Below are 25726 nucleotides of genomic sequence, written 5' to 3'. Positions count from 1 at the left end.
ACTTTTTTTACAATATTAGTGTGAATAGTTAATTTCATGTCCAATTCGCTCCTTTGGATAAATTATGATCATGACTTCCAATGGGATGATATCAAAATTTTAGATGAAGAACCATGCTATAGAAAACGCATAATATCGGAGATGCTTAATATTAAAAAGTAAAAACACAGTTTGAATTTACAAACTGACACTGAAGATCTTCACAAAGCATATGTATCCATTATAAACAAAATATGATCTTTCAATATCGTTTTACTTGTCTTCTCGTCCAGTCTGTCATCATACGGTACAATAACTACATCTCTTCATAATGAACAGAAAATCGTTGTTCGTTCATAATTGCAACGCATTGTTGTTGCATTGTATTTTGTATTACACAATTCAACACATACTGTTCTCCATATTCACCATATTTTAACAAATGGACATAATTTATATCTACTTTATAATTTAGTGTTACTATTGTTTTGGTAAGTGTTTCCTTAAAAACTTAAACATTCACATACCATATTGTATAGCGTTACATTAATTTTACAGAAATTTTGTTAATATGCGAATTACTAATTTTTTAACAACAATATTATATATTTGGTTATTTATAATAATTTTATTCGTGAAGAAGACAATATGAAGTCTGAAGAGGACTCTATATCTACGAGTCGAAACTTGTTACGTAACGTTCATCATGTTTTTAGTTTTAAGTAATTTTTGTAATTATATTCTATTGTTTTTCAAATCTAGAATTAAATACGTTGACATTTTAATATTATTTTAAATGTAATTTTATTTTTGACTCTTACTTCGCCCTTTTAATTTGTATTGATTATTGTAAAAATATTAGCATAATAATCATTCTTCGCTTATTTCATTCTCTGCCTCTATTATATATACCTATATATAACCGAAGATGTGCACCTTTGTATATAAGCGCGATATAAAAAAAAGTATTTAAATATCTAAGCACATAGTATATGTACTTATGCATGTCACATTTAACATTTTATTTTCAGTATTCCACGATTCTCAGACATTTATTTATAGTTAATACAAACACACACAAACATATTACTCTGAATAATTATGCAATTAATATCAAATTAATAAATGCTGAAATGTTTCAATATCTTATGGTATAGAGAAAGATAATTTAAAAGTAATTTATCTGTTTTTAAGATGCAATCATGAAGACACATTTATTGTTTTTATGACACAAATATATTTCATATAACTATATTGCGACTGTACTAAATACTGTAATCGATTTTATATAGCGCACGAAAAATAAATATAAAAATCAGCGTATGTGGTAATATAATCTTATTAAGAAATTTGTTAAGTATATAAATATATGTATAAGATGAGGCCGCAAAATAGATCTCTCAATGTAAACGAAGTCATTATTACTGGTCGTGTATGATTAATATTGATGGATTGACGATGATCTGGGTTTTGATTCTCAAACATCAATATAGATAATATACGTAAAAATAAATGAAATATATTATGAGAATAATATTGATAGTGTAAGGTTGTAGAAATACTAAGGTTCTAAAAATATTAATGCATACTGTTAGTATTACAATATTACTGTTTTCAATATTATTGATTAAGCATATAGGATCACCTTAAAATAAAAAAAATATATATTGTTAAAAGTCACTTTTTTCAAAAAAAAATTGCCGGCAGAAAGAAAACTAATGGCGAATTCGACAGACTGCACTAGTACGCACCAATGCGCACTGAGTGCGAACTTTTTTGGTGCCACGCATTCGAAATGTGCGCACCGTATCAGTGCGCTTAGATTGTCGTATTCGGCAAATGAAAACTGACCTAGTGTAGTACTGAATTTGTATTCGGACCAACCGAATGAACCGAACGAGTGCAAGAAATATTGCACTGACATTTTGTCAGTGCAGTTTGGTGTTCGGACAAATAAAACTAGTCAAGCAGCAAAAAATTACAAAAAATGGATAAAGAAAGACTATTATTTATTATAGATAAATTATTAGAAACAAGTAGTGGTAGCAGTGATGATGAAAATATGTTATGTTTAATAAAAGAAGAAAGGCCGAAAATTAATTAAAAATAAAAATATTAAATTATTATTATTATTATTATTATTTTATTATTATTAATTATTATTATTAATTAAAAATTAAATTATTAATTAGTGTAGTTTTGCACTCGCACCGTATCAGGGCAGCACCCTATCAGGGCAGCACCGTGTCAGGACAGCATCGTGTCAGGGCAGTACCGTGTCAGGGCAGCACTAGAACCGTGTCAGTGCATATGTATCGAATGTGCCATAAAATTATTTTCTTTACAAAAAAACAAACAGTTTTATAAATACGTACAAATTTTTTACATAAATTTTTTTATATAAAAAGAAAACTGAAAACATTCGCGGAAAAATAAAAAACGTTTCTTTTTCAGAAAAAAACGGTTTTTTTCAAAAACTTTATAATACGTTGTTTTTCAAGTAATGATTACAGTAACGAGTTACTTTTGAAAATTAGTAATTAATGATAAGTAGTTGCCTCATGGACTTGGTAACGGTAACTAATTATTTTTAAAAAGTAATTTAATTTCCATTCTTTGTTTATAAATATCGCATTAAAGTCACTTTTAGAGAGTAGATTTATTTTAGATTAACCTTTTACATACTTTAAATTATCTCAAAATTTTTTTTAATAAACTGTTAGTGATTTTTAAAAAACCTTAACTTCATTTAAAATAAATTTTTCCAAGCGAATTTTAATCTAAAAATAATATCAGCTTTTCTATGTCTCATGAATACTTCTCAATTCAAAATTCTAAATGAAATGTAATTTTTCAATCCAATCAAATCCAATTTAATACAATTGAATAAAAAATATTTAATGTTACCCATGTTACTCAAAATTCATATTACTTAAAATATGCATTTGAATAAATAAAATTTTAATTCATTTTAATTCACTCTGATTTATTGAAATATGTGTATGTATTAAATACATTTTAAAAGTATATCTTACCCATTACTGTCTACATCTAGTTACACAGAAGGAAATATTTATTTTTACTCTTCATTGTACATTAAAAAAACCTTTCTCTGTTCTTGCTATAATGGAACATTGTAAACTAATATGGAATTATTCATGAGTTTACAACTACTTATTTTTCGCTCGAAGCTCAGATCCATATAGGTTTTTAACTTTGCACGCAAAGTGAGATTTAATTTAAGAAAAAATTAGGCATGGATTTAGAGGAATCCTTCGCACGCACATGTATTTTACGATTGCGGAGGAAAAGTTCCTTGAATTAAAGCTGAGGTGGGCTAAACCGAATAATTACAAAACCCTTGCATATACATATACCTGATGGGGGAAAAAGTCAGTACTCCTAAATAACTTGGAAATTATAAGTTTTATAGAAAATTGTTATAGATAAAAATTGTTTAAAAAGGACTATCTACCAGTTTGACTTTGGATGGCGTCGCCAAGGTCAGGTCAAGATTATATCGATTTTTGAAAATGAAAACTCATTATATTTTACATTATAGTAGAAATAAATTTTTAATGCAAAAATGAAAATAAGAGCAACTTCTAATAACTTTGATCTTAACGAATGTTAGTCAAAGCATGATTCTGAACATTCGAAAGGCTTTAGCCATCGATTGGACACCTTGAGAATGCTAACGTCGGCGATACTGTAATATATAAGCTTTATAACTCAAAAAGTATGTAATGAAAAAATATTTTCTTATCATATTTTAAAGAGCTCTCAAGATAAGCTATAAGAATATGCAATAAAAAATGAAGGTTCCATTAAAAAATATCGATGTGACTTTGATCTCACCTTGGGATGCCACTCAAGATCACAATAATACTGCTATGTAATGTGCCCCTTAAAATTCTAAAACTTCTATTTAAAACATTTTAAGGTACAAGAAAAGATGTTTGAAGTGAGACATTAAAATGGCCCATCCTGTACATTCATGTAAATTTGTGGATAAAAATTTTTTTACGAATTATACAGTCATATACATATATAATATATAAACTTTATCGTTTCGATTATTTGAGAAGTTATAATTAAATTTAAAAATGAAAAAAGGGCATAAGAGTCAAAAATTAAAACTAATCTTATATGTCAAATTAAAAAAAAATTTTTATTACGAAGATAAAATAGAAGATTGATGTTCTTAACAATATAATATGATATTGACATTAGAATTACATGTTTCGGCTTCTATAATGAGCCATCTTCAGATCTTCAACATCAAAAATATAAAACTAAAATAGATACGCAGTGGATGTTCCAGTTAAGAATTCTCCGATGAATAAAACTTCGACAAATCAACTGTTTTAATGTAGTTGGTCGACTGAATGCAATCCTTCATTATCATTGGTTCAAACAGAGAAAATTCGTATATATAATATTCTTAACTGGAACATCCACTGCGTATCTATTTTATTTTTATATTTTTGATGTTGAAGATCTGAAGATGGCTCAATATAGAAGTCGAAACATGTAATTCTAATGTCAATATCATATTATATTGTTAAGAACATCAATCTTCTATTTTATCTTCGTAATAAAAATTTTTTTTTTAATTTGACATATAAGATTAGTTTTAATTTTTGACTCTTATGCACTTTTTTCATTTTTAAATTTATTTATTAACAAGAGTTCTTTATACATAATTTTATAGAAGTTAAAATAATAAATAGGAATAGAAAATCAGAATATATTTAGTTTTAGACATTAGAACGTTGTAACATATTATTAAAAAAATACTTTAAAATATCAGAATCTTCAGAACTTGTTACATCGACTATAAACTTTGGAGTCATATTTAATATAATCGCTACTGTGTAAAAATAACTTACGTAGTATCCATCGCAAAACCACGTGTAACCACTTGAAAAAAGATAATGTTACAATATAATTATAGCTAATTATTATAATAATACTACAAAAATGGTATTATACCAAGGACAAGCTCAATTATTTTAAACAAAAAAAATAATTTCCTAATATATCTTAATAATAGTTGGATTAAGGAAACGTAATTTATCTGCCATTCTTATTTATATATCGTTAAATTCTTTTTGTCATCATTTAATATATCGACATTCATATTATTTAAACCTTTATCGATATTTTCGTTTTTTGTGATGTTCATCTTCATTGGTTTCTGATGAATTAATAAGCTTTTAGTATTACTTTTTTTTTTAATGTCTTCTACTTTATCTTCTTCATTACTTAACGTTTAAAAGAACATTTTGTCATTCTATTGTACTTCTACAGACTTATCCAGTGCTATTTTATTAGTCATTGTTTCTTTACTTTAATTTTTATTAGTAACGTTTTCCGTTACTAATTTCCTTCTTGCAAAACTATTATACAGTTTTATGCAAAAATATTAGGTACCTTATAACTACCAAGTTTCTTTAAATTGTAAAGGCAGATAAAAATAAAACTATACATACTTTTAATTAGTCAATATTTATTACTTTTATCAGTATTTAGTAGGTCCATGCTTAGCTTTAGTTCACGCGAACATTTAACTCTTTGGGTTATTTCAAACTGAGATTTGCTCTATTCATGTAAAAGTTGAATCAGCAAGCGCTATTGTGTATTTTTATAAGCATTATTTACAGAAAAGAATTCAACTTTCATAAATATGAGCAGTAGAATATAAAACTGACGCATATATTTTCACTAAAGAACACCGACAATAGAATAATATACTTCAAAAAATACAAATATGCTCAATTGATGCCTTCTATCAGTTATTACTTTATTGAAACCATATCTGTGTTTACATTTTAGAGTGAACATCCGATGAATCACTGACAAAAGAATAAATTCTAAGAACGCATGTCGGATGTACTATAATATATAAAAGAGTGCCTAATACTTTTGCACAAGACTGTATTTTTACTTTGCTGTTCTATCGAAATATTTGCTAACGAGATCTTTCCAGTTTCATGTTTATTTTCTCTTTCGGTAATAGATTATTATTCTATATTTTTTATTTTATTGCTTGTTTCTTTATTACTAAATTTATTTTTATTACCAAATTCCTCATCTTCCTCGCTTTGTTCTTTATTTTATTTAGTTATAGAATTAATCTTTTTACTTGTTTTTTTTGTTATTATCTTTTTATTGCAGAACATCATCTTCTTTCGTTATTTTTGTTGTTCTTCTATTCATTCTTGTATTACTTACATATTTATTATTTATTAAATATATATTTAAATATTACTTATGTATCTATATTATTTACATAAGTAAGTTTTTACAATTTTTAATATGTTCTTCTTTGCTTATTGATTTATTTCCATCTTTCTTTGTTTACTATCTAATTTTTCCATATTTTCTTTTATCTTTCGTCTAGTTATTTTTTTTGTAAAAATTCTCGCAATCAAGAATATCCACATTGCGAAAATATCATTATTGCGAGAATTTTTATTATAAACGCTTAATCTCAGAAATACTTTGTATAAAAACACAAAGAAACGGATTCAATTTACAAACAGACACCGAAGGTCTTTGATCAGTCATACGTGAATATTATAGACAAACTGATAAATAATAATTTGACCTAAATCTTATTTTATTGTATCACATATATTATATAAATATATAATATTAGCTTTCTTCATTACATCGTTACGTGACTGTTACTAACACCATAACGACGAAATTTTCTATTAAATATTTTCTTAAAATTACTAATTATAATTACGGAATTGTATCTTTGTCGACCAGCAGAGGTAAGCTCGTTTAATAATAATAATAAAAAATTTTTTGATTTTTCTTAAAGTATAGATCGGATTCTATTGTGTTGCAATTTCACAGACATATAATATATCCAGGTTTTCTAAAATATTCGTGTCACACTTTCACACCACCAAGTATTTTACCTCTGTTGGTGCATGAGAAGATAACATATATTAATACTAATTAATATAATTAAGGCAATTAATATAAGGCTCTATAAGTATAAAACAAATCAAATAAAAAGGGGCTATTAATATATAACATATATTAATGTTACTGCGTCTCAACATCGTTTTTTCCAATACTAGGTAGCATTATTGCATATTTTATATTGTCGCTGATCGAAATAATAGGACCGAAACGTTCGAATTTTTGTATCAAAGATATATTTGTACATAATTTGCGCACCAAAAACAGCGTTTGACTCTATATAGCCATTAATATTTTACTTAATTAATTATTATGATTTTGTTTTAATCATTAGGAATCTTTAATTCAATAAAAAAAATTTTTATTATCCTTTTATAACAAATAAAATAATACGCTTATTGCACTCGAGCGTTTTAAAATGATAATATTTATATAGAACAATATACAAACACTAAACAATATATATATAATCAGAAATACTTTTTCCTTTCTTGGCAGTGCATTGAAATATTCTTGGAGCGTGTATCGTAATGTTTTGTACACTATCTACATATTAAATAAAGGAGTAAGAGAGATATATAAGTATTCTAAATAGTATATGTATATTCCGAATGAATAATGGAAACTGTAAAACAATAAAATAAAATAATGAATCAGAAATAATAATTTTTGTGTATAAAACTTTATTAGTACATGTATTTTCTTTTTTAAATAATTCGCAGGCAAAGAAATATTGTAGTATATACAGGATGGCTGGATTGATGCGTAATCTAATCACGTACAGAGAACCAGGAGATGGGCATAGTATGTGTATAGCATTCGTAAGTAGGTAGAACAAACATTTCTTGTCAAAAGAGGCTGAATAGGTGAAAAATGGAAATTGCTAAATATACCTCAAGGATTCTAGTCTTCGAGTGCAATACGATGACAGTTACAATGTTATGTAATCGTCAATTATAATAGGAATTTAAGTGTGTTTAATAATATACTCTCTACGGTGAAGTCTTAGCTACGGCAACGGTCTTAACGACGTTATTTCCCAGCAGTTGATTAACAGCGTTATTAACAGCAGACAATGTAGAAATCGGGATCTGAACATGAGATTTGATTTATTAAAAGCACTTAATTTTTTTATATAGATCACGATGCTCATAAGATATAAATATAGAAGAAACGACTTACGTTAAAAATACTATCGATAAAAGATTCGCTGACATAAGATGTTTTGCTTGCAGCAACCGCGCCGCCATCTCCCACTGAATTGACGAAAAGTCCACCGACTATATCCGAAGGAGAATTTTGAGTATCAACCGTTGCTGTTGGAGCAACGTAAACTGTTTTCCTAGGACGGGTCCAGAATCTTTTTCTAAGATACCAGCGTGGATACGCGGGCTTCGCAACGACTACATTCGGATTGACTGAAAGAGAAAGGATTCCTCGCGGAATGACATTCAAACGAGTGCAAAGAAGCGTAGTAATAATTACTCACCGACTGTTGTAACTGTATCGACGGTAGCAGTAACTTGGCCTGTGCTTTGTGTAGGTGCAGCTACAGGTGCCAGAACGACGGTTTTCACGGCTGGCGCTGTTCCAACATAAACCGATTTGACGAGGCCCACTTCTGGCGCGGGTGCCACGACTGGCACAGCACGTCGTGTCTATTGTAAAAAAGATTTTTCTTATCATAAAATTTGAATATTCAAATCAGTTTGGGCGTACGTACATAATTATTTCTATATTGATTTCACAGAAAGAACTATTTTACTGAAGTACTTACCACAGATTAAAAAATAATTTTGATAAACTATCGAAATAGTTATAATATATAAGACGGTTAAGTTGATTGCTAAAATATTTAAACTTTTTGCAGCATTACCCATTATGCTTGTTTTCTATATAATTATTTTAATGGTCCAACAAAATTATTCTTAGATCTGTATCTAAATAAATTGAATTTTTTAATAATTTAGCTAAACTGTTCTTTCCGTTTTCAAATATTCGACAATCAAAATGTTTGGTCGATATGCAATCTGCTTTTTACCTCCTTATTTTGCGACTCGGTTTTCTCACTTATCGGTGCATCAGCTCGTAGCATCGCGGCAGCATCTAACACCTTCTGCGTTCGATAGATTTAGTTTAAAGACGATATCTCATCATGAATATATTTAAGCAAAGATGATCGACGGGTTAAAAAATGTAGCCCAAGATTCCAATATAAACTTAAAATTGCTTATATACGACTTATTAGTATTACTAAACTACGACTATTCTACGGAAGATGCGTTAGAAGACTGTCAATTTTCTTCCACGCGTGTCTCAACTTGTCGTTTACGTATCGTATTTGAGACCTAGAAAATCAGAATGCTGTATTCCATATTATTTACAGAGTAAAAATATATGTTAAGAAATCGCGATTGAAACCTCTTTCTCTTTGTGCGCCTTCGAAGGTATGATTTGTATATTCGTGCGACCTCTCGTCGGTTTCTTTTCACTAGTAGTTGCATCCGCACTCGCTGATGCGGAAGATGTTCCCGCAGGAGCCGCAGGTGGATTTAAATTAGCTTCGTTATTTGTACTGCCACTTATAATTCCATCGAATCCGGGTTGATCAAAACCACCGCCTAGAAACACGCCCGGACCTGGACCGCCGCCTGGTGTTGCTCCTGCATATAAGCCACCCGCAATCGGGTTCACTGACCGTCCAGTGCCATCCAGTTTTCCACCAAGGCCAGCAGCTGCTTCTGGTCCTCCATTGCCGGCTCCAGCTCGAGCATAAAGACCACCGCCTGAAGTAATTTTTGCTCGCGTTTGTATGGCTTTATTTAATGTTTGTTTAATGTATTTTTAATGAAAATACTGTGAACTCTTATTGGAATGTTGCAGAATGCCATTTTTTTATTATTTCTATTTGACAAAATTTTGAACTAACATATGTATAATGTACGTATCTTTTTCATTTTCGTTTGATACTAACCAAGATTACCATCTGCACCTAATTTGCCACCTAATCCTGCGCCAGCATGTGCACCCCATGGAGTTCCCGCACTTGCAAAAAGTCCACCACCCGTACCTCGTAAAAGACCGCCGAGTCCAGCTGCAGCATGATATCCTCCAAAGTTCACTCGAATTCCTCCGTCAGTAAATTGAAGAAATGGAAGCTGCATCAAGCAAATATGGAAAATTATATTTACTTATCAAATTATATAAAAATGCTTGGTATTAATGAGAAAAATAACGTTATGCAAATGAAAGATTTTTACTAATTTGTATAAAAAAGTTTCATCAATTTTATCTCTGTTCTATATCTAGATTGTAGGTGATAATGCAATTGTAATTACAATCCCGTCTCTTCTCTACTGCAAGATATAAAAGCCGGATCTTTCCAAAGGTACATACGAGTTTCATCAATTACACACAGACGTTCCGGATAATTTCCAGACTAGTGACCGTGACCGTTGCGAGACACAACAATTTTCCTCGATTATTTTTTTTTTTTCACGTTGGGTAGAAGAAAACGAAATTAAAATTCCGAGTTAGGTATACAATTTTTTGCATTGATATTAAAATTCGTGTAGCATGCGTTAACCGTTTACCGTTCGCTTTTGATGTTCTAAAGATATTATTTCAAGGTAGGCAAGAAATGTTAAAATATGCAATGAATACGATATAAGCGAATACCGCACTACTTCCAGATAGCATGGAATATTTTTTAATGGCCGTGATGATATTATCAAAAAAAAGTTTACGTTTGCAGCATATCTACTAAAGATTTACGATAAGCGTTATAATTATACTTGAACTCTGCACTTCCTTTATTCTTATTGTTATGATTGTTAGCGATATAAACTTAAAACTTGTTTGTCTTGGTTTTTTCCTTTCAATTTTATGAATAAAGACCGTAATTCTGTTGCTCATATTGTGTAATTTCTTATTAGCAGTTTTAATTGACTTATTGTTTTCAATTTTAATCGATGTATCCTTTTTGCTTCAATAAATAATTACTATTGATTTATAGTTTCTTGGAATAATATTTTTGTTTAACAATAGACTAATTAAACAGTATAACAATTAAGTTTTATGCAATCTTCTATCGTAACCTTCCGTGAACCTTTCTCTCTACAAGAGAGTTTGATTATCTAACCAGCTTAAGGTGTAACTTTTCCTCTCGAAGCAATCGACTACATGGAAGTTCTTCAGAAGTAAGGAATCAATGCATTTCTTCGTAAATCTAATAATTATCCGTGTGACGTCCAAGATACTACGAATACGCAGAATCGAGATCGTATTCGTAATTATAAGCTTGTATTAAATAAGTCTGTTAAATCAAGATATATAGTATCGATACATTACGTCCAGAAATTTCTTATATAGCTTTGTAAACTCACCATTACTTTGCATTAAATACATAAAAACACTTATATTAATGGAAGATTGAGTTGTGCGTCATTGTTTGTCATTTTTTAAATGTGATGTTTTATATCGTAGTAGCGCATGCATATTTTACGTAATTGACTGGCTGGGATGCAGAGAATATACGCTCACATTCAATTTCTTATTTCATCATCTGTAGCTAGAAGCGGCGTAATAATACCTTTCTCATTCCATTCTCTAAATAGGTCTAACATTTTCTTAATACGTACAATTTTTCAAATACCTATATATATATCTCTCTCTCTCTCTCATAATCAATCATTGTGAACATTAGATCTCATCTTGATCTTCATGTACTACTTCATTTTCACACAAAGTTGATTTTACTTCACACTTTAGTATAAGATATAAACTTAATTTAGAATTTTTTATTCTAAAGATGAATAATACGCTCTATTCTAATAGTAATATTTGTATTGGTAATATTATTAATATAAATGATATAAGTTACAAATTACTTTTTTTAAATGAACTTAAGTATCTAACTTTCATGTATCAATAAAATAGGACAATGTGAAAGATAATGATATAACATAGCAAAAAATGTTCTACTCACTGAGTCAGATTTTTCCTTTGCTGTATCATCTCTCTGTGGCATTCCATTAACTAGAGCTACAAAAATGATAAGTAGGCAGTTAGCTACCACACCAAACGACATCTTCAGGTTTACTGACAGAAGATTGAAACCGTATGCAGGTAGACAGTGATTTCTCAGTCTCTCCGGAGGATATTTCTTAGTCATTTGCCACTGGAAGGGATAAGCTCGATGAGATCCGTATTCGTTCGGTGAACTGCGAATTCACATGTAGTGTAATATAAAAAATGGTACAGAGTTCAAAAATAATTTATTCCGTACAAACGTTTAGATGACTAACTTAATATAATTGTTTAAGATAAATAATTGAATGAGCTCTTTTTGTAAAGGTAAATAACAAATGCTTTGGAAGAAAAACTTATTTAGACAAAAGTTGAAGTGTATCTAGAATAAAGGATTTTATGTTAAAATGCAAAAATAGTTAAAAAAATTACTGATATGTATTTCTTATTTTCTGTAGTTTTTTATATTTATATTTATAATACACTTATGCTAACTTAATTATAGAAGTTCTTTTATTGTTGTTTGACTCTTATTAGCCTTTTGTATCACATTGTTATATTTTAAGTTAAAATGCAATTTATAAAAAAGGAATATAGTTTGTTAATATGTTTTGTTTTTATATTTAAAAAATGTACATTTATCTTTGTTTGCAGATATATGTATGATGATCGAAAACTTAGAATTGCTATTACGACTCAGAATTTGAGCGAATAATTAATTATATATATAAATCGTATTAAAATAAAAACTGTTATTTAATTTTAAATTTCTATAAATATATTACAACTTTATCCTACTCTCTCTGTCATAAAATAGCAGAAATAAAGTTCTAATCAATTTAACGTAAAACTTTGTTGAATAGAATTCTTGATTACAAGGATTTGCAATTACAATTTAATTTTAATCTATGATTAAAATATCATAATGTTTGTAATGGTCAAAACATAAATGTCTTTATAGTATTTTATAATGATATGCATTGATTTTTAAATGTTTAAGTATCAGTTATTTGAGTGATATTTGAGTGAATTTGAGTCGTTAATTAAAACCTTTAATTATTTTTAAAATATTGTTTAATAATTTTTATAATTATTAAATATTTATTATATATATTGTATAATACAATTTGTGTATAAAATGAATATTTAAAACATAAAAGTGCTACAATTGCATTTAACAATAACATTAATTTTATATATACCTATTTTGTGGGTATATATAAAATTAATGTTATTGTTAAATGTATGTTTGTATATCATATTTAACATTATACCATTATTGTAATAATTAAAATATATTTAAGTGCTATATTTTTAAAATTATGAAATTTATATGCTATGTGCTTTGAAAAGACAAAGAATCATATAAATGTAAAATAAACTATACATGTCCTTAATCCACGATGTTCGTGAACACGTTTGATCATACAAGTCTTGCATTACGATGCAAAAAAGTAAAGTGAGTGCTCGAAGGTCAACGATTGATTTTACATGCTGCGTATATGTATATTTCATACTACGTCGTGCTTATATCAATTAGGATTTCTAATGAGACATTGTTTTGTTGCGACAGTAAATAAAATTAAATTTGTGATTGCATTAGTGCCTATGTATTCTGAATATATTAAGTTATGTACACATCAAGTTTATTTGCTTTTAACTCATAAACTCTCGAAGAAATTCTTGCAATCGAGATTAGTATCATATAATAGAATCATAATGGCGTTTTTTGCTTATTCTTGCTGCATTTATATGAAAACTGTCATCTGATTGTAAAACAAGATAAGTTTCACGCATTTGTGATATTACATATGAATCATGGATCATATAATTATTTAGAAATAAAAATTATTTATAATTATTTATAGAATTGGGAATTAACGCGTTATTTGTGACGCCGTTCTTGTTGCTAAAATTTTATTATAGTAACAATTATTATCTTTTTCTGTGCATATCTTTTTAACGATAACAATAATGTTATTATATTTTTACAATAACGGTAACAGATTCAGTTAGTTCCTTATATTTATAACTGTTTAATAGATAGTGTTACTTTTTTTTCTGTTTGATAGAAAAATATTCTATTTAAATAGAAATTTAAATTGAAAGATATTTTATATATATGTAGATTCTTAGTATTTATATAGTGAATATTAAAATGTACTGTTAATAATGATATTAATATTTAAAAACAATGATTAATAAAAATTTTTGATAAAATTTGTGTTTGCAAATTTTAATTTAAATTCTTAAAGATAAGTACGTTAAAAAATAAAAATATTGATGTAAAGAATTAGAAAATTTATTATATTAGTTTAACCCTTTGAAGCACAGTATATTATATTTTGTCCCACTTTTTATAATTATAAAAACGTTTTCTCCATTCCAATCATTTGCAACTTTATACTTAGTGGTAAATGTATTTTGAATTATATTCAATTTGAATCTGAAGTAAAGATTACAATATTCACAACAATTGAGTTGGGCGGAATAAAGGCATAATTCTACTTAGGCCCTTTAATTAGTGCAAATAAACAAAGAATTGTTGCTTACATTAGTAAAATATGAACTCATTTCGATTATTCTATGATAATCGAAAATGATATAATCTATGGAAAAAGATCGACTTGGGCTATTGTTCCATAGATCTTATATATTAAGGTATAATAGAAGTTGTGTTTATGTTGTATAGGAATGTATTATTCAGAAATAGCAAATGTGTGTTCTGTGTTCGCGGCAAAAGAAACCACCGGAAAAACCCTCATAGGCCCTCCCCTCCAAATTTCTACCACTCGTACAATGTTCGGTCATTAGCGAACCAATATTGCAAGAAATGGATCGATTTACATGGAAGTTGATACTCGTTTTTCGGATTACCGATCTAAATCTGAAGTCAAAAATTGTCAAATTCAAAATCATGAACTGTTGCTTTTATTTTACAAATCAGTGAACTTTTTGGCATATATTAGATCAGATTTGTTACTTTTTATTTTTGTTTTATTTTAGATTAGTCATCAACGATCTTAAAAAGACTTGATATATGGTTTTAAAATTACGATTTGTGTTGGACCTTCGATATGTGGTTTTAAGTAATGGAATTAATTTTTGTATTTTTTAATTTTTTTTACTGTACTTTGTATTATGTCGACTTTTTGTCGTTTCGAGAGAATTAAAAAAATTTTTTAACTTCTTTCTAATTTTTATATTCGTAATAAACAATTTCAAAAACTCCTTGTATATCACGTTTTAAAAAATTACTGTATGTTGGTGTTTATAAGAAAAGAATGAGAAAAATACTTTTAAGTGTTAATATAGAATGCGTCCCGTTTTCACGCTCACATACTGTAAATATCAGTTCAGAGATATTCTTTATCAAATCTTAAACAAGAAAAAATTATGCTTATAAGCGGTGTAAACACAATATGGAATGCATCCATGAAGAAAAGTTGTCATATGGATACTAGTTTAGAGTTAATATTGATTATTAAATGATTTGATTACTCTTTTTGATTACTAAAAAATTTAATATCTTATTATATAATATTACAAAACAATAATAAATCATTATTATCTAATAAGTAATAGTAATGGTAACGCGTTATTTTAATAAAGTAAATTCGAAATCCTTCAAATAATTTATATTGTACGAGTCATTTATATTGTATAATATATGAGAAACAGACTTTCAAAATTCGTTTTGTCCAAAATTTATAATTTTCAGAAAACGAAAAAGAAAGCCACAGGAAAACTGCGCACCTTACAAAAAATTACAATCAATAAAATGTGAAATGTTCAACAAAATTGCTAAACAGTTATTATAAATGTTAAACAAATACACTTTGTGTGTCTCTCTTTCTCTCTCTAATTATAGGACATAATGCATTCCAAATATCAAGATTTTTTTAAGACATAAATGAATGATGTAGAAATGCTTTCAAAGAACATCGCATATTACAGAATACTTTAAAATATAAGTCTCTCAATACTGAATACTGTGACAATTAATTTTAACTCAAAAACTGAAATTGTAGAGTAAATGCTTTTTAAAAATCTGCTTCTCATTGTGTATGTCAATTCTTATATCTTTACTTCAAAAAATAAATGTGTGTCTACTGATAAAAATAGATCTTTTTTATCAGTGGGCACACTAAATATTATCTTAAAACCTAAATCCTACAGAAAATTAATATAAATATATTTGACAATTTATTAACTTAAATAAAACAATAATAATAAAATATAAAAACTCTAAAGTTGAAAGTAAAAACTTTTACAGTTATAATATCTAAATACATCGTAATATTTTAAGTTGTAAAGATAATTATTTGTATTTGCAAAATGTATTGAGCATCATATATATTATTATTTTAACTATCTAAATCATTTCCTATGTTAATTTATATAATAGATTTAGTAAGATTCATTGTTTAAAAAATTCTTATAATGAGAATTTATATATATATATAAAATTAGGAAATATTCGTAATTAATTATAAGAATAAGTTATCATACTTTTTCATTATTATGTACTTGTATTTACATCATTATTGCATAAATGATACTTTTCCATTTCTAGGAGCAATTTTATTTTCCAACGGATCGTCATAGTTGTGCGTCAGTTTATTTTTAATCTTCTCTTTAGGAGCAACTTTGTTTTCGATTTTGATAGTAGTACTGAAAGGTCGGATTCCAGTAAAAGTGCCAAACCCTGTGGTCAAACCTGGCCAAGAGAAAGATGTATCTTCGTTAACATCCTCATGTACCTCGTAGGTATGCTGCGGACGATTTCCCAGGTGTCCACCTTTAACAAACAATATGTTTGTATCTATATATTTATAATAATAATGCTCCTAACACTTACATCTACTAAAAAAAGAGATTTTTACCGAAGTAAAAAATTTAATTAGCTATACATATAAAAATATCTTTGTTGGATCATCAAAATAATTATGTAAGAGACAAACAGATAATAATTTTGCAAAAATTTTTGACATTCTTTAGCAACCAGCTTAAGGGTTCTAATTATTTGATAGTCTAATAAAATTATTGTCAGATTTGTATCTAATTTTTAAATAATTTAAATATTTAAATAAATATTTATAATTTTTAAATAGTTTATATATTTTATATATAATATTATTATGCATATTATCTATTTTTATTCTATTTATTATTTATTATATATTATCTATATAGCTACATTATCTATGTAAATAGGTAACATGAAAAAGAGTACACTAATTATACACAATAGCTTAAAAAATAATGCATTAAAACTGTAAGTCCCATATGCTTGTAGCAATTAAATAATCAGCATGCAGCATGCGCACCACAAGCATATGAGAGAAATGTATCATAGGCCTGAGACCTAACATAAGAGAAAAAGCAAGAAATAATATTTTCGCTGACATTAGTTCCGAATAGTATGAAACTTAATTGTTCTTTAACATATCGTATTCATTATTCAGATATTCATTAATAAATAATAATTTACATTTTTTAAGTAAATTTACATTACACTTATTCGAGTCTGATTTGACTGACAAATCGATTGTATCTGATAAATACGATATTTTATCTGATACAATTAATGTATCATCCCTCAACAGAGAATGCTTGTTTTTATATATATGCTATATTACAGTTCTTCCTATATTTTTTCTCAGCATTTGTGCAGTACAAGTCTGAAAAGATATGAGAGAGATGTAACAGGCCAGACATCTAATGTAAGAGGAAGAACAAGAAGAAGAAAACAGCGAAAATACTTGAAAGAGTCCCGTTAGCACATATCCACTCACATAAACCGGTGCCTAGTAATTTTTTATTGCTTTACCAATAAGAATATTTTATTTCAAATTAGCCAATTAACGATGTAGTACATTAACAAATCCCTCTCGAATACTTACATTACTTACCATGAATACCATGATGAATTCCGTGTTTGTGAAAACCGTTACCAATTTTATGACCTCTACGAAGCCTGTGAATACCACCCAATCCAGACTGGTGCCCTAAAAGTCCACCAGCGCGATGTCCAATCAAAAGATCACTCAATGCGTTTAATCCAAATGGATCCTTGTGATGTCTAACAGTTCTCTTCAATTGCCGCTGCAACAATCGCTGATTTTGAATTTCCTCTTTTCTTTCTTTGAACTTCCTCTTTTGTTCCTTTATAGCTAATATCCGTTCTCTCCTCTCTTGACGAGCTTGAATATTTTCCGAAATTTGTTGGCTTTGCTCCCTTGTAGTTTTGACAAGTGTGCCGACAGCTTGTAAAGTTGAGACGGGGATCTGTAAATAATTTTGTTCATTATAGTAAATAAGTAAACACACTTTAAATATATAAATGCAAGGAATTTTTACATATATATCACCTTAACAATACTGTCAATTCTCTGCGTGTTCCCTGGCGAAACAATTTGGACAGCGGAAGCGGTTTGTCTAATCGCTGTGATCGGAATCTGTAAATTAAAAATTTTATAATTTCTAAAACAAAATTAATTGATTAACAAGAAATATTTTTTCTTTATTTTTAAAGTTTTTTTTTAAGTTTTTTTTTTTATCAAGATTGTATATTTTAATATTTAATGTTTCTCCATTTGTTTAATAATTAATTAATTGATTAACTGATACATATTTATTTAATAAAAAAGCTTTGCTATAATACTTACGTTGAAGATGCTGTCTATCAACTGACCATTTTGTGCGGATGAATCTTGACGTCGCACTCTGCTCTTCGACATGCCCTGAAATACGTCAATCGTTCTTAAAAATACTTCTAATGTAAGTTATTCCTCGTGTTTCTGCCTATAAAGTGATAAGTAAAAACTATGTATCAGACTGCATAGAAATTTTCTTTCATGAGATATTATGTATATGATAAGTACGACCTACGCTTAAACCTGTCATCAGAGTGTATATATACATAGGTCTACTACGTAGATCGTTATACGTACTAATGCGGGTCCGCAATATTTATCGCAGCTTTCACTTTTTACAAATTAAAAATGTTAAATAATCTTCATCAATTATTGGAAAGGTTATTGACGCTACTGCGATCTTCCTCAGTCTTAAAAGTGAGATAATTTTATAATAACCTATTAAAATACGAGAAACCTTTTTGTAAAGGCTTGTATGTGAGATTAACTTTTTAATTTTGAAAATAAGTAAAATAACAGTAAAATAGCTATAATAGCATTAGTCTATAAGTTTTGTGCAAGAGCGCAATATGAAGATTGCTTTTGGGGTAATTTTGTACTGAGACATCAAAACATCTGTCATTAAAGTATTTCCATTAGGTGTGGTTTTTGAAATTATATAAAAAAAGACATTTTTTTCATATATATAATGCAGTTTTATTAAAATTAAAAAATAAATTAAAAGTGCTGAGTGTTTAATTTTTATTTTTTAGGTAACTATAGACCGGTTTCACGTATTAGAATCCAGCAGTAGTCACTTAGCATCATGTTTTTGTCCTAATTCTATTTATATCACATTTCTCAGTTATATCAACTCGATATTAGATCTTAATAAAAACGTTTGCCTAGCTCATCTACTTGTCGAACCAAAATTATTTAGAAAAAGATGTTATATCTTGAAACAGAATACATTTTAAATGTTCGGTCAGATGGAATTTTTCGGCATCCCAAAATACTTTTAAAAACGTTATTTCCTTTCTTTGTACAAAAAGTTATTAAAAATTTATAAATTGATATAATAATATTAGAAAAAGACGGAACAGTACATATATAATTCTTGAGATGATAAAAATAATAGCATTTTAATTATTATTAAAGCATTATTACACGGAGAATTAAAATGATATTTGTGAAATTTAGATTCAAACAGATATAAAAAAGATATAATTAAGCTTGTCATCTCAAATTTTTCAAGCTGCATAATTGAAATTTAAAATCTTTCGCATGTTAATTTTATTTTTCCTTATTTTAGTATTTTCTATTAAAACAACTTACGCCATACGTGTCGCCTAGTAGGAGAAGAAAGGTCAGAAAGCTGTAGCACCATAACATCTTTTCCAAGTAGATTGCGTGCAAGGCTGGCTTCTACGAGTTTCAACTCAAGTCGACACAAGTACGATTGAATCATGGATCTGTTTCGTCGATCTATAAGGGTTGCCGCTGGATCCCACCCGAATCATCGACCAATCCGGCTTAAGGATTTGCAGATTCACATTAGTTTCTTCGAAGAAGGTGCTTTCTACTTACTGCATTCACGTTATACCAGTCACGATCTCTGGATTCTCTTTCACACTGACCAATCATTCGAATAAATTATCCGCTCCTTTTTTTATCTTACACTTACGAAATTTAGGCGTGGGTTGAGTGCCAAAAATGATTGTGTAAGTCAGAGATATAAAACGAACATCAACCTATGATGAAATCCCATAGAGCTGGAGTATAATTTCGGCTACTCAAAGTTGTAATTTGACGAATAGATTACTTTGAAAAATTTTTTTAAATAGCCGAGCCAAAAGTATTAGGAATTATTATTTATTATTATTCTGTCATTATTTATTATTATTTTGGCACATTCATGGAGGATTCACTTAATTTGAACGATGATGTAATAAAGAAATATAGAAATATTAATTGTATATCTTATCTACGTATTATATCTAATAAATAATTTATAAAAATTTATAATAAACTGTGGAATGTATAAATTTTAATAAAAGGAGATATTACTATCTTTGCTTAATTTTTTTATATTTAAAAATTGAGCTATTGTATAAAATATTTAACAAAGTATAAAAATATATATATTAAAAATATATATATCATTATTAGACATTTTCAGACAAAAGTCTTTAGCTAAATTAGAATTAGCTTGTTATAAATGAATCACTATATTGTATACGATTCGAACTTTTTAATCTTGAATTTTAATTTATCTATTTAATTTTTCTTTGAGTATTTTTCAAGTTATTTTTGTTGCTTTTAAAAAGCATTTGGATTGTCTTGTAGAAAACTGCCTACTTGATTCCCAAGATTCTTTTGAAACTCCTTTACCGTTATGTCTGATTGCTGAAAAATTGAACAATTTATTGTAAGATTATAATACAATTATTAAACAATTATTAAACAATTCAATATATAGAAGATGTATTTAAAGAAAAAAGCAAAAAAAAGAGAATACAGTAAAAACTCACATTTAGAGCATCCTGCCATTCAATATTGAAGAGTCTTACTAAACCACGCAAATTTCTTTTGATCAAATTTTGTAGATTGGTTGGCGTGAGTCTGAAAGGTGCTTGTGTGGTCGAGGTTGTTGTTGTCGTTGCGTTAACGCCTATCATGTTGCTAGATGTATTAGTCTCTTCATTCGTCGGTGCAACTGTCGTTGTATTGGCATCTATCAATGAATGATGACTGTTGACTCTTGATGGTCGTCGTGTAGTTGGATCCGTTTCAATATTTTGATTAATAATATTACTTATTTGTTTAACCGCCGATCGCGTATCATTGAACGTCTGAAATGAAATACCATCAATCGGTCGGAGAGAAACTTCCACTTTCTCTTTCAGCTTAAAGCTTGATGGAAAACAAAATATGTTTCCAATATTATCAATATTATCAATAAGAAAAAATCGAATTAATCGCTTGACATCTCACTTATGTTATAATTTATACATTAAATTTAAAGAGGTATTATCTCCCTTAAAATTATTTAATTTTTGCGTTTCAAGACCGACGATTGTTAGGTAGTTATGTTTTTACATTAACAGTCTTTAGTATTGCATATTGTTTATTTAATTTTATTTACATCGTATGAGATTTGATATATATAATAGTATTTTATATTTAAATTATTTAATTTTATTTACATCATCTGAGATTTGATGTTTATGTTGGGAAACTGACCAAATTAAGAGAAATCATTTTTTTTTTTTAATGAATTACTTATCAAAGAGCGCATTAAATTAAAAAAGTTTTTAACATAGTTTTAATAAAATCAAGTCTGAAGAGATTAATCAACATTTGTTAAAAATATATTGCCTGTATTTGGGAAATATTTCTACCATTTTGACAGATATTAATTATATCTATAATTAAATTTTGTAATTAATACGCTCATAGAATTTTACGTAATAAAATATGACAAATGTATTATGTATATATATATATGTATAATAAAAGTAATAATACTCTCTTCTCTCTTCTCTCATATTATATGTAAATATATATACCTATATATATATGTATATGTATAAAATACTAAAAAACTTTCTTATATATAAAATGTTATATATTTTTTTACATAAAAAAAACTTTTTTTTAAAAAGAAGCTAAATTGGTAAAATATTAATATTACTAATTTGTATTCTATAACTTTTTTTTAAATTTTTGTGTAACGTTTGAGAAGCATTACTATCAAAACGTATTAAAATACGTACCTCGAAAGCAAGCCTCGCCAAGGTCCAAAAGAATCCCGGTCGATACTTACGAACTTGCCTGACAACCCTTTTTGTCTCTTCGGGGATGTTCATTTCCGTAATAATTTCATCTTCAATAGTATTCTTCATCTCGATGTCATTCTTGTCGGGATCTTCAGATAATACTTTATCTAGTAAGTTCATTTTCTTTATTACTTCCTTGTCAATTTCTTGAGTCTCTTCCTGCTCCAATCGTGCAGCACTTCCTTTTTTAGGAATTTCTTGATTCCTAACAAATTGAGAATAATGGTACGGTGTGTAGACTTCTCCTAATTCATATTCTGGCATAAATCTTGCAATATTTTTTTTCACATTGTCTTCAGAATAGCGATTCTTTAAAAGTATCCCAGGTTGCATCGAATTATGCTTAGAATGATAAATGTTGTATTGTGGACGTTTTAGAACATTAGGTCGAAACTCTTCTTCCAAAGAAACTGGTTCTGGCTGTATCGATCGAAATTCGTAATGCGCAGAATCGTTGATCTCATAAGGAATCCAGTCTGATTTTTCGGCTCTGCTACAAAATGGATTGATTAAGCAGAGAAGCAACCAGTTGACTGCAAGGAAATTGATTGATGACATATACATCTGCAAAAAAATATTCGTAGGATTAACAATATGTGTCAAAGAAAATTAATGAAAAAGAATTTTTAATAAAAGAGCTAAGATATATTTAAATTTGTAAAAAGAAATCTTTAAAAAAATATATAGAAATTTATTAAAATGTTTTTATATAAAAATAGATGATAGCTATATTATTCAATGACATTTAATAATATATAATTCTTGAATTATTGAAAAAATATAAACATGTTTTGAATTTTAATACATTATAATAAAAATAAGATATTCCATATGTTAGTATTATGTATATTACGTATGAAAATAACAGAGTTCGTATAAAATTACATTTCATAGGATCGAAGAAATATCAGTGAGAGTTGAACGATGACTGCACGAAAAAGATTCAGCAGTCATTATGTAAGTCAACTGTCATCATTTAGTGAAATAAGGAAAGTATTTGCCAAAGTAAAACCGCAACAGGAAAATTGTCGATTACAGTTTGAGGAACAACACACTCGTACGCATCACAATCCATTACTTAGTAAATCAATTATATAACTTGTAATATTTTCAGGAAAGGCAAACCTGAGTATATATAATTCGGTTTTAAAAAACTTAATTTTTTTTATTTGTAAATACGGATTTTATTTGATTTTTACATTTAATAAATAACTTATTAAATTAAAATAATCTATGCCTTCAAGCAATAAGTTTATATTTGTTGACTTACATTGACAGCATTAGCTTTTAAATCCAGACACATGTTCTAAACTTCTTCTCTTTAAACGCACATACATTTCTTCAAAGATTATTCAATCACTTAGCGTGCTACCTTCTTCAACACTTATAAGCACACTGTTTTATAATGTATCTCGAAGCGGTATTAATTTCAAATTTTTACGCAAGAGAGTCTTGATTCCGAAATCTTTTCCGCTGGGAAGTTTATGCGTCACTCATGGTTTGCGGTAACAAAACAGCAGTTTCTATCGTTTCTTCACGCACGATCGTTCGGAAAATTGTTTCCCTTCGACCTAACATGACGATTACAGTGTATGTATGACTGTTGCTGGTCGATGGCCCACGTCGCTGATCGAGCCTGACTACCGGCCAATGTCGGCGATGTGCTGCCGGTCATTCGAAGGTTTCGATAATCCATTTCGACCTCTTCACAGTACGTGACACGAACGTATAACGTCTGAATTAATGGTAAACTTTATGTTGCGAAATAATAGAGCCTAATAAATAACTGATGTTTCAATGCTGTCAAAAATTTGAGCTGCGTTTCACTTTATGGAATTATAGATGATCGATACTTTGTTAGCAAAAAATTGTTAAATGTATAAAATATTTGCAATATATTATAGCTACTTAATTATCTTAAATATCTAATATTTGGATTCACTCGTAAAACAATTTCTTGCGAGTCATGTAGTTACATAATGTTTAATGTTAGAGTAACGTGATTATTGAATAATATTAGTCAAGACTTTTAGTGACTGATTACGTCGCGGTGATTTCTGAAGCGATCACACTGTAGTCTGAACTGCACATGCCATGCACAAGCCCACGTAAAGTCGTAAGACTTTCTACTTCCATGAAGTATATAATATATCGCACGAAGATTTCTATCGATTGCGAAAATGCGGGCATACGTGAAACGATTTAAGTGGAGCACTTGAATCGTACTCGAATGGACACCTTACTAGGCACAATTGAGTTTTAATGAACTCCGCGCTATTTTTACATGCAAATTTCATGCTTTTTTGCATTCCATTCTTCAAATAAAGAATCAACGTATAAAAGCTAAAGAACATGATTTTTATCCAAAGAAGCACCAAGATACTAAAGTTCATTAAAACTAATGATATTCCACAATCAATAATCTTAATTTGTTACCGATATTATAAATTATAATATCTAACTGTAAATTATAATATTAAATTTTATTAAACAAGAACTTTTATATTAAAATAAAATTTAACCAAAACACACAATCTTGTTATTATCTTCGTGAAAGTTCTACTTTCAAAAAATAAGTCAAAAGTTATTTATATATGAACACTTTCATCAATGAAAAAACTATAGCAAAGTTATTATAAAATTTGTAATTAAAATTAAAATTGTTATAGAATGTTTTGTTAACACTGATTCGATCATTTTGATTTTTTCTCATTAACATATATCTTTTTAGCACATGTTGGAACCATAAAATTAGATACGTTTCTTTTTTTATTACAGTTGCACAATATTAGGACACTAATTTTCACGATAAATGATTATTGGCCTCGGCATCCTTTCCGGAGATCACCAACCACGGTACTTAACCGTCCTTGCCTTCGAAAATCTGCCTGAGGTTCAGATCCACGTGGACTACAGTGCGAAACGACTTCCATCTTTCACTTTCACTCTTCGTAATCATACACGTAATCGAGATCGGTTCCGTTATATGCGCCAGTATATTTTTTTTTTGTAATGGTGTGGGTTTAGCTAAAGATCATAACAGTGCACTGTCATGACAATAAACTTTTTTACAATTTCTTCTATAAGTATTCACTATCAAAATATATTAAATAATTTGGATTTTAACATTTGACGTCAACAATCTCGAAGAATAAAAGAATGTATTTGTCAAATTAGTTAAAATATTTTTTTAAAATCAGTTAAAACATTTTTAAAAAATTAAGATAAGAAATAAAGTACGCTGATAAAAAACAACATACGCCTTACAATCACAACAATTTTATATTTAATCCGGTTTCG

At 28.2% G+C, this 25726-nt stretch overlaps 3 protein-coding genes across 3 annotated transcripts; all 3 read right to left on the bottom strand.

Annotated features, from left to right (window-relative positions):
- Positions 1–7595: 7595 nt before the first annotated feature.
- Positions 7596–12033, bottom strand: LOC108778839 (uncharacterized). The gene is made up of 7 exons (XM_018546135.1): positions 11909–12033; positions 9896–10079; positions 9343–9707; positions 8963–9037; positions 8411–8579; positions 8104–8339; positions 7596–8012 (listed from the first exon to the last, which is right to left on the bottom strand). The coding sequence occupies exons 1-7, from the start codon at positions 12008–12010 to the stop codon at positions 7914–7916; spliced, it is 1230 nt and encodes a 409-aa protein (XP_018401637.1). The 5' UTR covers positions 12011–12033; the 3' UTR covers positions 7596–7913.
- Positions 12034–16493: 4460 nt separating this feature from the next.
- Positions 16494–19978, bottom strand: LOC108778829 (uncharacterized). Its single transcript, XM_018546122.1, has 5 exons — positions 19923–19978; positions 18621–18695; positions 18324–18410; positions 17865–18240; positions 16494–16750 (listed from the first exon to the last, which is right to left on the bottom strand). Exons 2-5 carry the CDS (start codon positions 18690–18692, stop codon positions 16494–16496), a joined length of 792 nt encoding a protein of 263 aa, XP_018401624.1. The 5' UTR covers positions 18693–18695; positions 19923–19978.
- A 928-nt stretch (positions 19979–20906) lies between these two features.
- Positions 20907–23729, bottom strand: LOC108778828 (uncharacterized). The gene is made up of 4 exons (XM_018546121.1): positions 23697–23729; positions 22364–22990; positions 21119–21439; positions 20907–20993 (listed from the first exon to the last, which is right to left on the bottom strand). The coding sequence occupies exons 1-4, from the start codon at positions 23727–23729 to the stop codon at positions 20907–20909; spliced, it is 1068 nt and encodes a 355-aa protein (XP_018401623.1).
- Positions 23730–25726: the final 1997 nt, after the last annotated feature.

The sequence above is a fragment of the Cyphomyrmex costatus genome, unplaced genomic scaffold (assembly GCF_001594065.2).
Source record: "Cyphomyrmex costatus isolate MS0001 unplaced genomic scaffold, Ccosl1.0 scaffold520, whole genome shotgun sequence".
Lineage (NCBI taxonomy): Eukaryota > Metazoa > Arthropoda > Insecta > Hymenoptera > Formicidae > Cyphomyrmex > Cyphomyrmex costatus.
The sequence above is the reverse complement of the archived record's forward strand: the minus strand, read 5'-3'. Positions and strand labels throughout refer to the sequence as shown.